The following is a 17,418-nucleotide window of genomic DNA, read 5'->3' on the forward strand; positions in this document are numbered from 1 at the left end:
CGCTGGCCACTTTATTACCTCCTGTACCTAATAACTTGGCCGCTGAGTGCATGCTCATGGCCTTTTGCTCTTGTAGCCCATCCCCTTCAAGGTTTGACGTGTTATGCATTCAGAACTGCTCTTCTGCACACCACTGTTGTAACGCAACACACACAAAATGCTGGAGGAGCTCAGCAGGCCAGGCGGCGTGTATGGAAGTGGATACACATTTCAGGCCAAGACTCTTCTTCAGGACTGTTGTAATGCAAGGTTACTTGAGTTACAGTCAACTTCCTGTCAGCTTGAACCAATCTGTCCATTCTCCTCTGACCTCTCTCACTAACAAGGCATTTTCACACACAGAACTGCCACTCACTGGATGTTGTACATTCTGATCCTGTATCATCATGCGTAGGGAGATCCTGATAGCTGTCTGTGTGTTCCATCCACACCTCTTCGTCAGCTCTTCTCCCTGACATTGGTTCACCAGCACCTTGTCCACAATCTATCACTGAGCTCAAACTCCCTACACCTTGTCCCTTTCAGTTCGAACCACACCTGAAGACCAGGGCCCTCTTCAAAATGCCAAATGTCCCAGGTAGATTAACTCTCCGATTTGGTACGTCATGTCTGCAGGAGATTTCCTGAATGCTGATTGGTCAAGATTCAAGATTTAACTATATTTGCCACATGTACTGCAAAGTGTGTTGTTTGCATTAAAAACCAACACGCCTGTGGGTGTGCTGAAGTGTTGCCAAACATTCCGGCACCAACGTAGGTCGGCACAGTAGTGCAGTGGTTAGCGGTACAGGTGACCCGGGTTCGATTCCTGTTGCTGCCTGTAAGGAGATTGTATGTTTTCCCCGGGTGCTCCGGTTCCTTCCCATAGCCCAAAGACCTACTAGTTGGTGGGTTAATTGGTCATTGTATACTGTTCTGTGATTAGGCTAGGATCCTCTCTCTCTCTCTCTGGCTATCCATCCCATAGCATGATGATGGTTCCTTTCAGTCAGTTAGTGGGGTGGTACCCCACTCCTCAGAAAGGAACAGCGTGTGCGTGAGTGGATTTTAGGTGAGTAGGGGGTTGCACAGGTCCAGACCCACCCTCTGGACATCCCCTCCCGGATCCAGCGGCATGGTGGGGTCCAAGACAGCCGGGGGAAGTTCTGTTGCAGTGAATGGCCAGACCAAGCTTCGATGCGAGGGGTGCCCTTTCCGCGCTTCACGGCACGTGTTTGCTAGATGGCCGTTGACCCTACGAGAGGGTTCATCCGCCCTTTGACAGGTCTTGTTTTTCGTCCTGCAGGGTGTCTAGCCACCCTCCTCACCGGGCAAGCCTGGTGGGGGAGCTGGTTTAGTCGTCGACCACCCGACTATGCGACAGGTAGTACTGGGTTACATGGTACCAGCAGCACTCAGACGAGTGACCTGACCCGAGGTCAGGCTAGGATTAAATCGGGGGTTGCAGGGCTGGAAGAGCCTGTTCTGCACTGTATCCCAATAAATAAATAAATAAACCAACACAACAAACCCACGCAACGCACACAAAATGCTGGAGGAACTCGGCATCTATGGAGAAGAGTACAGAGTCTTCGTCAGGACTGGAGGAAGACGATGAGGAGTCAGAGTTAGAAGGTGGGGGGAGGGGAGGAAGAAACACAAGGTGAAAGGTGAAACCCGGAGGGAGGAGGGGTGAATTAAAGAGCTGGGAAGTTGCTTGGTGAAAGAGATGCAGGGCTGGAGAAGAGGAGAAGACAGAAGACCGCGGAAGAAAGGGAAGGGGAAGGAGCACCAGAGGGAGGTGATGGGCAGGTAAGGAAATAAGGTGAGAGAAGCAACATAGAACAAAACCATCATCCCTCCCAGCCACGCACATACACAGTCCTTTAACCCCAGCGGGCAGGGATTCCACCGGACTCTGGTCCCTAACTCTGCCTGTTTCTGTCCGCAGGCCCTGCTGTGTGAAACATGGAAGGAAAACGGGAGGCGAATGTTGAAGAAATCCAGCCGCCAAAGGTCACCGTACATCCTGAAGCGGCAACTTAACTCCAACAAGAAGTGGCCGTACATCCTGTGGCGCTTCCTCGGAATTCCGCTGCCTCTCCGCTGATCCCCGGCGGCGGCCTGCTGCTCCCCGACTCACAGCGTGAAATCATTTGCAAAGCAAATCGCTCAATAAAGTCACTTGGTGGGTTTCAGTGAGCCGTGTGTGCTGGGTTGTCTGTGGAGATGATTATTGCTCTGATGAGGGACTGGGTCATGGTCGAAAGCCCGGGCCTTCACATCTTATCATCTGCTGGCGATATTCGTGTCCCGAGGAAACTAAAAACCTGCAGATGCTGCAGGTCTGAGACACAGGCAGGAAATGTTGGAAGCGTTTTGGGAGTGGCAGCTTTTTTAACGATGAACAGCTAATATTTGGGGGACGCTTGTGCTGCCTGTCCTGCCGAGTTCTTCCGGCATTTTCTGTGTTGTGTTTGTGCCCTACCCTGTGGGCTGGACCAGCCAGTACAAAGAACTCCCAGCCCACACGCTGGGTGGTGGTCAGCTCATCCAACCAGCCAGTTCTGGTGTTGGTTTGATTCGGTGATGCTGGAAACAGTCAAAATCCCCGGAGGTGGTTCCTACTCTAGTTCACCTTCCTGTTCCTGGCTCCATCCCTATTCCTGTCCCAGTCCCAGTTCCTCTCCCCACCCCTGCTCTTGAACTTCACCTCCACTCCAGTCATGGGGTCACAGAGCTATTGAACATGGCAGTAGGCCCTTCGGCCCGACTCATCCATGCTAACCAACTTGTTTACTCAAGCCACGTCCCTGCATTTGGCTCACGTCCCCCGAACACTTCTTATTGATGTACCTGTCCACGTGCCGGTTTAAATATGTTTAATGTACCTCCCTCAGCCACTTCCTCAGGCAGCTCATTCCATATACCGACCCCGCACTCAAGTTCCTCTCAAATTTCTCCCCTCTTGTCCATCCCCGTGCACGTCCACCATCCCTTTCCCTGTCCCCAACTCTATTCCTGCTCCCAATCCTGTTCCTGTTCCTGCCCCATCCTTGTTCCTATCCCCACTCCTCTTCTTATCAGCTATTCAATGATTCCAACCTTTCCACGTTCTATATCTTAGAGCAGTTTGTGAGGGCGGGACAAGGTTATACGGTCTTGTGATCCATACTCTTTACCCAGTGTTTGTCACCAGCTGGTCCATGGGAAGTTAATGATGCCTTCTGATACTAATCAAGAACCTATCAACCTCCACTTTAAATATACCCATTGACGATCTTCATACCATCTGTGACAATGAGTTCCAGACATTCACTGCACTCTGGCTAAAGAAATTCCTCCTTATTTCTGTTCTAAAGCGAAGTCATTCTATTCTGAGGCTGTGTCCAAGAAACCCACAGTAGGAAACATCTTCTCCAAGGCTGGTAGGAGAAGGCTGGCCCCTCCCTCTTCAGTCCTGACGAAGGGTCCCGGCCCGAAACGTTGACTGTCCGTTTCCACGGATGCTGGCCGACCTGCTGAGTTCCTCCAGTGTGTTGTGCGTGTTGCTTTGACCCCAGCATCTGCAGAGTATTTTGTATTTACCACTCTCTGCCTGGGCCTTTCAATATTCCATAGCTTTCAATGAGATTCTGCCCCCCCCCACCCCCCCCCATTCTTCTAAGCTCCAGTGAGTACATGTCCTGAGCTATTAAACGCTCCTCATATATTAACCCATTCATTCCCAGGGTCATTCTCTGGAACCTCTCCCACGCGAGCACATCCCTTCTCAGATAGAGGGCCCAAAATTGCTCACAATACCAGCACTCCAAGAAGACAGGAGTTAAGGCAAGGAGGTCTAAGGAACAACAGGCAAGGCCAGGTTAAAGATCATGGTGGGACAGACAGCCTGAAGTGTATATATTTCAATGTAAGGAGTGTCACAGCTCAGGCAGACAGACTTACATAGTGCAGAATACATGTGGTCATTACAGAAACTTGGTCGAGAAAGGAGTAGGACTAGCAGCTCAGTGAGCTAGGTACCAATGCTTTAGATGTGACAGGTAAACACAAGAGATTCTGTGGATGCTGGAAATCTAGAGCAACACACACACACACACACACACACACACACAATGCAGGAAGAACTCAGCAGGTCAGGCAGCATCTATGGAGAGGAATAAAGAGTTGATGCTTCAGACTGAGATCCTTCATCAGGACCTGAAAGGAAGGGGGAAGAAGCCACAATTAGAAGGGGAGGGGAGGGGGAAGGCGTACAAGCTAGCAGGCGACAGGTGGAACCAGGTGAGGGGGAAGGTAAGTGGGTCGGGGAGGGGAGGATGAAGGGAAAATCTGGGAGCTGATGGGTGGAAACGGTAAAGGGCTGAAGAAGGCCGAATCTGTTAGGAGAGGATTTTGGGAGAAAGGGAAGGAGCAGGTCTACTAGGGGAAGGTGATAGGCGGGCGAGGAGAAGAGAAGGGGTAAGAGGGGAGCCAGAAAGGCGAATGGAAAAGAAGAGAAGAAGAAGAGGGGAGAAATTACTGGGAGCTAGGGAAATCAACATTTATCCTGTCAGGTCTGAGGCCACCCAAACAGAATATGGGGATGTAAATGAGGTGGGGGGGGGGAAGTGGTATTACTGATAGGAAGAATGTCATGGATGCACTTAGACAGGACATCCCGGAGGGAACATTCTGCGAGGCAATGTGGGTGGAAAGATGGCGTCACTACGATTAGCTATATACTGCAGGCCTCCCAATAGCCAGTGGGAACTGGTGGGGAAAATTGGAAATATGTAAAAACAGTAAGGTTGTTCTAGAGGGTGGTTTTAACTTCCCCAATATTGACTGGGACTCCCTTAGTGCCAGGGACTTCAATGGGGCAGCATTACTTTAGATGCATCCTGTTTCATTGGATCTACACTCAACTCTGGAGCATTTGGAGAGCATCATCAGGATGCTCTTTACAACTACAGCTCTACCTTCAATACCATCGTCTCCTCAAAACTAATCAATAAGCTTCAAGACTTTGGCCTCAATCCTTCCTTGTGCCACTGGATCCTCAATTTCCCAATACGCAGACCCTAGTCAATTCCGATTGGCAACTACATCTCCTCCACAACCTCCATCAGAACAGATGCACCAGGAGGCTGTGGACTTTGCCCCCGCTCTACTCACCTGACGCTTATGATTCTGTGACTAAGCACAGCTCCAATGTCATGTTCAAGTTCGCTGACGACACCACTGTCGCTGGTCAAATCAAATGTGGTGATGAACCAGCATGCAGGAGGGAGATTGTAAACCCGGCTGACTGGTGCCACAAGAACCTCTCACTCAACGTCAGCAAAACCCAGGGAGCTGATTATTGACTTCAGGAGGAGGAATCCAGAGATAGACCACATCAGGGGGCCAGAGGCAGAGAGGGTCAGTAACTTTAAATTCCTCATTTCAGAGCATGTGCAATTACGAAGAAAACACAGCAGAGCCAAATTCTGAAAATTTGGCATGACAGCTGAAACTTTGACAAACTTCCATAGATATGTAGCGAATCAGAATCAGGATTATTATCACCGGCGTGTGTCATGAAATTTGTAAACTCTTTGTTAACAAATTGTTAGTGTATATTGACTGGCTGCATCGCAGCCTGGTATGGAAACACCAATGCCCTCGAACAGAAAATCCAACAAAATGTAGAGGATATGACCCAGTTCAACATGGGTAAGACTGTCCTCACCATTGAACTTATCTACCTGGAGAAACATTGCAGGGAAGCTGCATCCATCAGCAGGGAGCCCCACAACCCGGGATGTGCTCTCTTCTCGCTGCTGCCATCAGGAAGAAGGTACAATAACCTCAGGACTCACACCACCAGGTTCAGGACCAGTTACTACCCCTCAACCATCAGGCTCTTGAACCAAAGGAGAATACTACGCTCAACATCACTTGCCCATCACTGAAACGTTCCCACAACCTACGGACTCATTTTCAAGGACTCTTCACCTCACGTTCTCAACATTTTTTGCTTATTTACTATTATTTATTTCTTTTTGTATTTGCACAGTTTGTTGCCTTTTGCACATCCAGTTGGTGCGGCCTTTCATCGATCCTACTATAGTAATTGGATTTAATGAGTATGCCGGCAAGAAAATGAATCTCAGGATTGAATATGGTGACAGATATTTGCTTTAGTAATAAATCTACTTTGAACTTTAGAGGGTTTCTTGAAATGGTGTAGATAGTCCAACTAGGTATGGGACTGTCCCTGATTTTATACTGGGGAATGAGCCTGGTCAGATGAACAAAGTTTCCATAATGGAGTATCTTGGAATTAATGACCACAATTCCATAAGTTTTAGGAATTCTGGATAAAATTAAGAGTGGTCTTTGGATTTGAGTGCTAAACTGGTGGGAGGCTGGTTATGTCGGTATTAGGCAGGAAATGGAGCAGCTGTTCAAGGGTAAATCCACATCTGACATATTGGAGACTTTTGACAGTACGTTGATTAAAGTTCAGGTCCAGCATCTTCCAGTGAGGAGAAAAGACAGGGATGGCAAGGTTTGGCTGGCACCGGGTGTTGTAAGTTTGGTCAAAAAGGAAAAGAAAGTGTACACTCAGTGACCATCGAATGTATGCTCATGATTTCCTGTTGGTGTAGCCCATCCACTTCAACATTTGATGTGTTGAGTGTTCAGAGATGCTCTTCTACACACCACTGTCGGGGTTACTGTGGCCTTCCTGTCAGCTTGAATCAGCCTGGCCATTCTCCTCCAACCTCTCTCATTAACAATGTGTTTTTGCCCTCAGAAGTGCTGCTCACTGGCTGTTTTTATTTGGTTTTCTTGCACCATTTTCTGCAAACTCTAGAGACTGTTGTGTGTGAAAATCCCAGCTCATCAGCAGTTTCCGAGATACTCAAACCACCCCATCTGGCACCAGCAATCATTCCATGGTCAAAGTCACTTAGTTCACATTTCTTCCCTCATTCTGATGTTGGTCTGAACAACTGAACCTCTTCACCATGTCTGCATGCTTTTATGCATTGAGTTGCTGCGACATGATTGGCTGATTAAATATTTGCATTGACGAGCAGGTGTACAGGTGTACCTAACAAATTGCCCACTTTCTAAGTTTTAGGAAGCTGAAATCTGAGGAAGTAGAAAAGGAAAACAAGGAATCATGAAGGTTAAAAGCGGCCAAGAGATGTCCTTAGCAAGTTAGATTTAAGGAGAATCCCAAGGCATTTTACATGTATTTGAGGAGCACAAGGTATCCGAGGAAATGGTGGCTTCCACCCAAGAATGAAGGAGAGAAATGGTAGGTGGAGCTGGCAACATTTTTAGTTACTTCTTTGCCCATGAGCACTCACCAAGGAGCTGGGCATGGATGGTGGTGTGATTAGGGAGGTGTTGATGATCAAAGGAATGTTGATATTAAGGAGGAAGGGTTGGGTGTCTTAATAACCATTCAGGTGGATAAGCCCTGAAGGCCTGGTGGGATCTATCCCAGGATTCTGAGGGAAGCATTGATGGATGAGGGCAAGGCAGAGGATGTGTCTACTTGGGTTTGGGTAAAGTATTTTAAAATGTCCCTCTTTGTAGGTTGGTCTAGAACAGGGGTTCCCAATCTGGGATGCCCAACCTGGAATGCATGGACCCCTTGCTTAAAGGCATAATAAAGGTTGGGATCTCCTGGTCTGGAAGATGGAGTCATGTAGAATCCATGGTGAGTTGCTAAATTGGATCCAGAATCTACTTGGTGAGAGATGACAGAGGGTGGTAGTGGTGGTGGAGAGGTATTTTTCTGTTATTGCATGGACCAACACTTCCCTAGGTAACATCTTGCTCCTTATGTACACATAAAGAAAATGCCTTCACATTCTACCCAATCCTACTCACCAAGGACAGTTCACAGCTTCCTTAGCCCAGATGAATTGTTCCTGTTTCTCCTCTTTAGCTGGTGCTTTGAGCTATGTAAATATGTTTGAACCAAGCATCTTCTGATCCCTACCTTGAAGGTGTAAAGGATAGGTTTGTGTGTGAGTGGACAGGCATTAGATCAGCTCTCACAACGTAAATCATCAGTGCAGTGTCTGAAACCATCTGTCAAACTGCAGGGAAATGTATATCACTGGTGAGAAATGTAGAAATGTGCTTTCACACATACGCACACACACACACACACGCACACACACACACACACACACACACACACGCATATATATGTGTATATATATATATATACATATATATATATATATATATATATATATATATATATATATATATTCACTCACCAGGGCACAGGCCTGGGCAAGGTTGTATGGAAGACCAGCAGTTGCCCATGCTGCAAGTTCCCCCTCTCCACGACACCAATGTTGTCGAAGGGCATTAGGACCCATACAGCTTGGCACCGGTGTCGTCACAGAGGTGATTAAGTGCCTTGCTCAAGGACACAACACATTCCCTCGGCTGGGGCTCGAACTCACGACCTTCAGGTCGCTAGTCCAATGCCTTGGCCACGTGCCCACACTATAACAGAGACACATAGACAAATGGACAGGCACACACATACATAGATACATACTGTACATACACATACACACACAAATGCACACACATACTATACACACACACAGACACAAACACACACACACTTATTACATTGATGCACACAGACATACACACATACTATACAGACACACACACAGATACATGTAACACAAACAGATGAATACAGTGATACACACACACATACAGACAAAAAGATGCATACATATAACACAAACATACAGAGGCACGCACACAATTACAATTACATAGTAATTACATAGTAAATTACAAAGCAATTACATAGGTACACACATGGTCTCTCCTGCACACACACAAAGCTTCAGAGGAAAACCCATGACACAGTTTTGTACGCTGCTCATTGTACCCAAAGGTTGAAGAGCCTACTGTAAACATCACATTATCATCCTTTGACCAGAGGTTTAGAAACATGTACCAAATCACAGCCTATCATACAGAGTGAGGAGGGAAGGTATAAATGGTACAAGTCAAATCAAGCTGATGTTGTTTTGTGGGGAGGGAGTGTCACAGTCAGGCATTCATTTACTTTCCCCATACCAGCTTCTGACTTCAGGAAGAGTCAAACACACACACAAACACACACACACACAGACACACACACACAAACACACACACTTCACCCTTTCCAGAGGGGTGAACGTCGGCTTAGTCCTTCGTCCTTATGGGATCAGCCAATTCCTTTTTTTCTGGATTTTATGTTCAAGTACTTGGCATCACTTCCATCATTTCCAATCAGCAATGCAGGTAAAGAACAAGATTTATCAACATCAAATGATCAGATTGACCTCATTACAAACACACAACTCCTGGGCTTCCATGGCAAGCCATTGTTATGGTTGTGATCTGTCCAAGTCCAACATGCTGCCGCTTTCACAAAGACACTGGAAAGTCTTCGAGAACAATTGCTGTCCTCGCAAATCCAGCCACAAGAACTTTTAGTGTTGTAGAGAAATCCGGCTCCATTAGGGAGCCCTGACTGTGTTTTCATTGGAGATGCATCAGGATGCAAAGGCTGCAATTAATAAACCTCCCAACCCGGAGGTTGACTTGAGTATGTTAGAGCAGAGGTTTTGTTTAGTCTTTCACGAGTCTGTAGACGTGATGCTGGGCTCCGTGTTCACTAGTTGAGACCTCAAAGACGTAAGCAACACACAAGAGTAGTTCCTGTGTATCTCTGTTGGTTACTACCTGGAAGAGATTAGAGAAAGTCGGGATAGTTATTCAAATGAAGAAAGGACACAGTTAGAGGGTACTGAGCTGTGGAATGTGATGGGTGTACGGTGTTGGTGCTGGGATGTGTAGCCACACGTGTGGGCTGGCCCTGCCCCCCCCCCCCCCAGCACACCTCCAGTGTGTTGGTTGTCTCGTTGTATTTAGGACGGCGGTGAATGTTGGTAGCTCGGGTTGAGGCATTTGATGTCGCGGTGTTCGCCGAGCTTGGCGACCAGCTGGCGGACGTTTCACTGCCAGCCGAGGCGACGCGCTCAGATCGCGAGCACTCCCGGGAGAAAACCTGCAGACTGATTGCCAAGCTCGGCGAACGCCACAACAACAAACTTCACTGCGTGGTTGACCTACACACGATAAATAAACTTGAATCTTGAATGGGGTCCAGGCAGTGAGCAACTGAGGAGATTTGGGATGGGGTGACCACGCAGGTCCATGCAACTAGACACGGGCGGAGGAAGCAACGAGTATGGCTCTGTATTGTAGGGTTCCTTAAAGTTGTTATACCCGGGGGGTGGTAATGGGGATAAGTTCCCACTACCTATTGAATGCTCCCAATGGTGTGCATCTCAAATGGCTTCTGATAACAAAGTCCAATTCCTGACCTTCACGTGTGGCTTAGCTCCTAATCCTGGCGGAACCGTTTTCACCAGAAGGGGCAAAGGCGTTTTACAGGCGCCTTAACACCAGCCGCTCGTCAGCTGTGGTTGGCAGCTCATCCAAGAGAAGGGAAACTCTGATTTCAAACCTCCACCGCCTTGCAGCTACACCCACTTTGGAGTAAACCCCGAGGGAAAAAATCCAGTGCTGGAGCCCCTACATTGAGTCCAACACTGACCGTTGACTCCTGCGGCGCTGCTGGTGCCAAACTATATCGGTCTCTGCCGTTCCTCTAGGCTCGTCGGATGCGTGCAGAGGGGGAGCTCGCTACTTGGGCAGCAGCTTGCCCTCCATGGTCGTACTGTCCAGGGTCGTGTATCTAGACAGCTAGGACGCACAACCATGGTCAACTTTGACCAACGGCAGCCTTGATATTGTTGGACATAAATACCGAAATAATGGGGTGACTGTGAATATGTATTGATGAGAGTACTATGTACAGTTTAAATTGTGGATCCCAAATATTAAATGAAATAAAATGATGAGAATATCGGAGCAAGAAAAGGAATGGAAGAACTAAGGACTCACATTATTGGGGTAGAATTTGGCGAATACTGCCAAATTGTGTTAAGTGGTCGATATGCAGAAGCTACTGTAAATCTCTTACTGCCCACCTTAAACTTATGACCTCTATTTATGGCATAACGTTGACGTGTTTTGCAAATGTGGCCTTGCAAAGACCATTCTACAGGGAACTGTGGAGGGGAAAAGATGGAGAGGTAGACAGAGGAAAAGATGGACGGACAACATTAAAGAATGGACAGGGGAAAACATTTGCGGTGACCCAGGCTCTGGCACACAACCGCGACAGATGGAACAGACTGGTGAAAATCTTGTCATGATGGCGCCCAGACAACTCCACCAGGAGCTAAGGGTGCAAGGCAAGACATGGAATCAACGTGTTTGGAGGGAGGTAGGGCCGATATCAGAGATAAGTTTTTACACAGAGTGGCAGGTGTGTGAGGGAGAGGGCCTGTTTGAGACGCCAAAGTGTTGGGATGGACAGTAGATTTTGACAGACTCTAGATCAGCGTCTCTAGGGGGCGTTGCTATTTCATGCATGGTGGGTAGTGGGGAGAGGGCTGATGCCGTTGCTGGAGCAAGTGGGGGGAAGGGGGTGGTTGATGCTTTTGCCACTGCTTGTGCGTCAAAGGGGGAAGTGCAGACATCCCAACCTGCAAAAACTCATTTCAGGGAGGTAGCACCATCAATTTGCGGGAGACCTCCGGGAGAGGTGGGATGTCTGCAATAGAGTAGCTCCTTAGCAGCTAGCCAGCTAGTTTAAATAACGTTAGCTATGCTAATGAACGAATGACACCTGTTAAACTCACCTCAACATGTCTTTTACAGTCATTTGGGCAATAGAAAAGTCACTGTTGCAAACAGTGCAGTGAGCAACACGGTCATTATTTTTGACCCCTATTAGGCAGGGGTACATTTTAGGGTAGTCTGGGGTGAGGTACGTTTTATATTTTCTTTTTCTGGAACACTCTCCCATAGTGCGTGTGTGCTCTCTCTCTCTCTCTCTCTCTCTAGCACGTGCGCGCTCTCCCTCTCTCTTTCTCTCTCTCTCCCTCTCTTGTGGTCGCTCGCATGCTCGCTCTCTCTCACGCTCTCCATCTCTCTCGCTCTCAAAAAAATTGATTTCCAGGATATTGTATATAATTTGCAGGCATCGGGGAGCCATTATTAATATGCAGGAGACTCCCGGAACTTCCGGGACAGGTGGGATGTCTGGAAGTTGGGGGGGGGGCTTAGGGTTCTAATGCTTTCTCTCATTCATTCTTTGTAATTTATTTTTCTGTTTCGTGGATGTCTGCAAAGAGTAAGAATTGCAGGTTGCATATTGTATACATTCTTTGATTTTAAATTGAACCATTGAATGCATTGCCGGGGTGATGGTAGAGGCAGATACATTAGGGATTTTTAGAGAGGCACGTGGATGATAGAAAAACGGAGGGCTAAGTGGGAGTGAAGGACTAAATTCATCTTAGAGTAGGTTAAAAGGTTGGCACAATGTCATGGGCCGACAGGCCTGTACGGTGCTGTACAACAAACAACAATGTTGAACAACAAACACATTATGAGGTCCCAGACACAGGAAATTTAACAGCACGAGGCCCAAGGTGGAATTTTCAAATAAAATCCATCAGGCTTCAGGCCTGGGATTAGGGCCCCGGGGGAGAGAAACTCGGGAGTGGTGGAGGTGAGGGGAAACTCTCTTCAGCCGGGACAGCTTCTGGTATTCAGTTTTCCTGTAAGGGTGACCTGCAGCATGCCTGTGAGTATAAAGGTACACATTTGTAAACCTAATGCACGGAGCATTCTGGTTGTACGTTTCAGATCGTGCATTAAATTGCCTGCATTCAATAAAGTAATATTTTTCATCAGACTGCAGCTTACAAATGCAAGAAAATTCAATTACCAGCCAGTTACTTCGAATAGTCGATGAATTTTTAACAAGTGTCTGTTTAAGACTAGTAATAAAATCATTAAAAGATCCCACAAGTGATGCTAATCACAGCAACCATCGTGCAGAGGCATGTTGCTGACAGTCGGTCTAACTTCAGTTTATTTATTTGCCAACAATCGTACCTGCAGGATGGTAAAGTTCTCCAGGACGCTGTTCATCATGTATTTCTCAGGCAGTTGCTTCAGCTTGTGGATGAAGTTGACGAGGTACTCGCACATTGGAGAACGATGGATCCGGTACAGAAAGCGGCCGTTTTCAAACCGGGCATATTCTGTCTGGAGGAGATAAACAGGGGCGTCCTTCAGTGAGAACCCAGGGCACTGAGATGGAAAAGGTAACAACAAGCTGTCCGGGGTGACATTACTGAACATGTCTGATTCAGGATATTGGTCTAGCCCTGTTTCCTTTTGGGTTTTTTTTTTCTTTTTCTTTTGGGGATTTTTCTTTGTTTATATATATATATTTTTCTTTTTATTTCTTTTTATATGACTAATTTCATTATGAGTTTGGAAGTTTATTATACCTATGTTACTTAAAATCCTTTTTGTATATGCTGATTAAGATTATTCCAATCTCTTTGTACCAATTTTGTTATTGAGCTTATAATTTTGAAAATTAATAAAAAGATTTAAAAAGAAAGAATAGCAAGCTGCCCGGACGGTAAGATTTTCCACCAGGGGAGAAAATAGAAAAAATAACAAGATTGGGACCTTCAGTTCCAAAGGTGTAAAAACAATTAAATTGTCCACACAGTTTCTTCCTCCACAAGTCAATCATTGAAAAATGCTCCTATAACCTTGCAACTGATTGTTCTGAAAATTTGGCATCCCGTTCTCTCATTCATCTGGAAAGTGAGCTGAGTGTCCAGAGTTTTGGGGGGAGGGGAGGTAGGGGAGGAGATGGTGTGCATGAGCAGACCTGGAGGTCTGAGATGTGGTGAGTCTGGAGTCCGAGCCCTGAGCTGGGTTGGGGTCTGGAAGCCCAGGGATCAAGAACGACAGTGGGTTTGCAGCAGGAGCTGGTGGCCAGAGGTGCCCAGCTTCCCTTTAAACTGATCTGGAATTCTTCCTCAGTATAACAGGTGAAACAAAATTGTGTTTTGGGTTGTTTGGATACTGGAATAATATCTGCTGTTGCGTGAATAAAGTCACCAGAGAACATTACTGGTAGACACAAAGCAGCTTCTTCATTCAACAAAACAAGGTACAGCAGGCATCATATGAAGACACTTTTGGTCGAAAGATCTGCTGGCCCAACATAAGGCTTGATATTTTATGTGCCAAACATCAAAGGACAACTCCATATTCACAATGTATGGACAATGCTTTCTTTGAAACTGCATACGACCTTCACACCTCCTGATTCACATCCACACCACATACTGTACATCCAAACGAGTTTGAATCAGCATTGTCTGGACTGGGATTCACAGTTCTGAGGAACCCATAGTTCAGAGCTGCACTCCAAATTAAATCCACAATCCATATTCAGATCTGAAGACTGGTAGCCAAAGTCGATTGCTAGATGTGCATGCCCTAAACCCAAAAATCAGTCGAACAAATCCAACAGTCTGCAAAACTGGCCCATCTTGTTCCATTCTAGCTCCGATAATCCGGCACTCTGAGCACACTGACAGTGCTGGAAGGAACAGATTTTGTGTATTTTTGGATGTTGCCCCAACATGGTTTCATTCATAAGCATGAACCACAGTAGTACAATAAATTCTCCGGAATTCTCCGGAATGTTGTGTTTAAGGGAGGCTGGGAAACAGTGAAACTATTCAGAACCTTTTGGATTTTGTATGGCAAGTAACTATCTGCTGGAGGAACTCAGGGGCTGAGCAGCATCTGTACAACGGCAAATGCCTGTTACACCACTGCTCAGGGGCTGAGCAGCATCTGTACAACGGCAAATGCCTGTTACACCACTGACACTAGGGCATCCATGAAGCCTTTTTTCATCGCTGTTGCCGCAACAACTTTTTTTTAATAACCAGTCAGGGTTGTTAGCCCTGAGCTGAACCCTGGAATCTAGAGGACTGGTGGACCACTCTTAGTTTGGCCTCTACCCTTTGACCTGTTTGGCATGGGTGACTCTACCAAGAATCAAGTACAAGGCCCTGACCCCAGCCAACATAGCCCTCTGGGTCATTGAGGTAGGCAAGCCTCCAGACCCTATGACAAGGTGCTGGACCTCTTGGGGGCAGGATCTGTGAGGGGAGAGGAACTGTTGCCGTTTCAGGCCGAAAGCCTGCATGAGACTATTCCTTTGCTCCCCACACCCTCTGAGTTTCTCCGGCAGATTGTTTGCTGCTCGAGATTCCGACATCGTGCGCCTCCATCGGGATCTTTACAATGGGATACCGGGTTCCTACAGTTCTGCTGTACATCGTGGTGAAGTAGGCCCAAACGAAGGAAACGGGAACTTACTTCAACCTTTTCTACAACTTGTTTGCCGAAGGAGCAGATCTTGGAGGAGCAAGTGATGGTCATATTTTCAATGCTTTCGTACTGACTGGTAACCCCGTAAAACAGGCCTGTTTCGTCCTGGATATTGATACTAAGGTCGGCCTGAAAGAGGAGAGAATAAGTATTAGGTTTAATCAAAGACTCACATCGTCCCACCCAATACCATCATTCCCTTTGCTCTAGGATCCTGACTTCCTCTTGGGAGACTGCCGTCAGGGTGGAGAAGTGATTCAATCAGTTAGCTAAAATCAGCACAGGCCTGCCTTAAGGGTGAACGCCTAGCCCACTGCTCGACTCTCTCTACACTTGTGTCCGCGTGGCTAGGAACAGACCAAATGCCATCTATATATTCGCCGATGACACCGCCATTGTTGGCAGAATCTCAGAGTGAAATAGGTCGGCTGGTTCGAGCAGCGGCACGACGACAGCCTCGCACTCAACATCAGCTAGACCAGGGAACTGGCTTGGATTTCGGGAAGGGGGAAGTTAAGAGAGCACACACCAGTCCTCACTGAGGGGCTGGAGATGGAAAGGGTGAGCAGTTTCAAGTTTCTGGGTGTCTGACAGGATCTATCCTGGTCGCAGCACATTGATGCAGCCATGAAGGAGGCATGTCAACAGCTTTATTTCATTAGGGGTTTGAGAAGATCTTGTCTGCAACCAAAGACTCTAGCAAAGCTCTATAGATATACAGAACGTTGGAGAGCAAGCATTCTGACTTGTTACAGCACCAGCTGGTAAGAAGGCTCCAGCGCACAGGATCAAAGGAGGCTGCGGACTCGGCCATCCCCGTCACAGCCACAGCGATCCCCACTACCGCGGACATCTTCAAAAGGACGCGCCTCAAGAAGGCAGCATCCATCATTAGAACCCTCACCACCCAGGACCTGTCCTGGTCTCACTGCTACCATCAGGGAGGAGGTACAGGAGCCTGAAGACCCACACTCATCATTTTAGGAACTGCTCGTTCCCCTCGGTCACCAGATTTCTGAATAGTCCACGAACCCACGAACATCACCTCGTTATCTGTCTCTTGTGCTTTTTATTTATTTTGTAATTTATCGCAAACTTTATGTCTTGCAGCCACGAAGCAATACATTTCACTACAGGTGTCAGTGGTAATGAACCTGATCATGATTCTGCAATCCTCTTCTCTTCCTATCAGAGCGATTACCTTTGTCTGATCACTCCCTCCCCCCTCTCCTCCTCCCCCCTCACCTCACAGTGTCTGCGCAGCATCTTAATTTCCACCGGTGTGGTCAGCAACTCAACACAGTGAGCACTGAATTCTCCAATTTCAGGTAACCCACTCTCTTTCTGATCTACCCGACTCCTCTCACACATCCTCCCCCATCTAAACCCCAGTTTCTTTCCCCTCCCTCACATGATTCCATCCACCCACCACCCACTCAATCTACTGGGTCCCCTATCCCTTCCCTCTCCTGTTCCTATCAGGCCACCAGCTCTCCCTTACCACCTTCCTTTCTAAACAGGGCTCGCTATCTGCAGCCTCCACCCGTTATCTCATCCCCCGTCGCTTTCTCCACCCTTCCCCTCCGTCTGTCAATCAACACCTGGATCCACCTATCACCCGCCAGCCCAAACCTCACTCCCCTCCCCCCACCCCCTTCATCTCGTCTCCCCTCCTCTTTCTCAGTCCTGATGCAGGGTCACAACCCAAAACGTCGACCATTCCTTTGCCTCCACAGATGCTGCCTGACCGACTGAGTTTTCCTAGCAGCTCATGATTTTTTTTCTTCGACCCAATTTAAAACTAATTTGTCTTCTCTCTTTTCCAATTCTGACAAAGGATGTGAAGTATTATCTCTGTTTTTCTTTCTATAGATGTTATCTGCCCAGTAGAGCCACAACCTACAAACGTATGAACCCTCTTTCAAGGACTCTATGTTCTTAGTGTTATCTATCTATCTATCTATCATTTTCTTTATCTATATATACTTACCTACCTACACATTTTCCAGCTCAAGTTGGTAAAACTTGAGGTATGGAAATAGCCAATCTCTCTCATCTGTCAATTGC

The 17,418-nt window shown here is 47.2% G+C and overlaps 1 protein-coding gene across 12 annotated transcripts in view; it reads right to left on the minus strand.

The window, feature by feature from the left end:
• Window positions 1–9,289: 9,289 nt before the first annotated feature.
• The window catches only part of LOC140204835 (transcriptional enhancer factor TEF-1-like), a 98,492-nt gene continuing 90,363 nt past the window's right edge, over window positions 9,290–17,418 (minus strand). For all 12 annotated transcript variants that reach the window (XM_072271680.1, XM_072271681.1, XM_072271682.1 and 9 more), the window contains 3 exons: window positions 15,340–15,480; window positions 13,033–13,185; window positions 9,290–9,738 (listed from right to left, as the gene is read on the minus strand). In XM_072271680.1, coding sequence (XP_072127781.1) covers window positions 9,625–9,738; window positions 13,033–13,185; window positions 15,340–15,480 — 408 coding nt within the window. In that variant the 3' untranslated portion in view covers window positions 9,290–9,624. The remainder of the gene's footprint in view (window positions 9,739–13,032; window positions 13,186–15,339; window positions 15,481–17,418) is intronic.

The sequence above is a fragment of the Mobula birostris genome, chromosome 11 (genome assembly GCF_030028105.1).
Source record: "Mobula birostris isolate sMobBir1 chromosome 11, sMobBir1.hap1, whole genome shotgun sequence".
Classification (NCBI taxonomy): Eukaryota; Metazoa; Chordata; class Chondrichthyes; order Myliobatiformes; family Myliobatidae; genus Mobula; species Mobula birostris.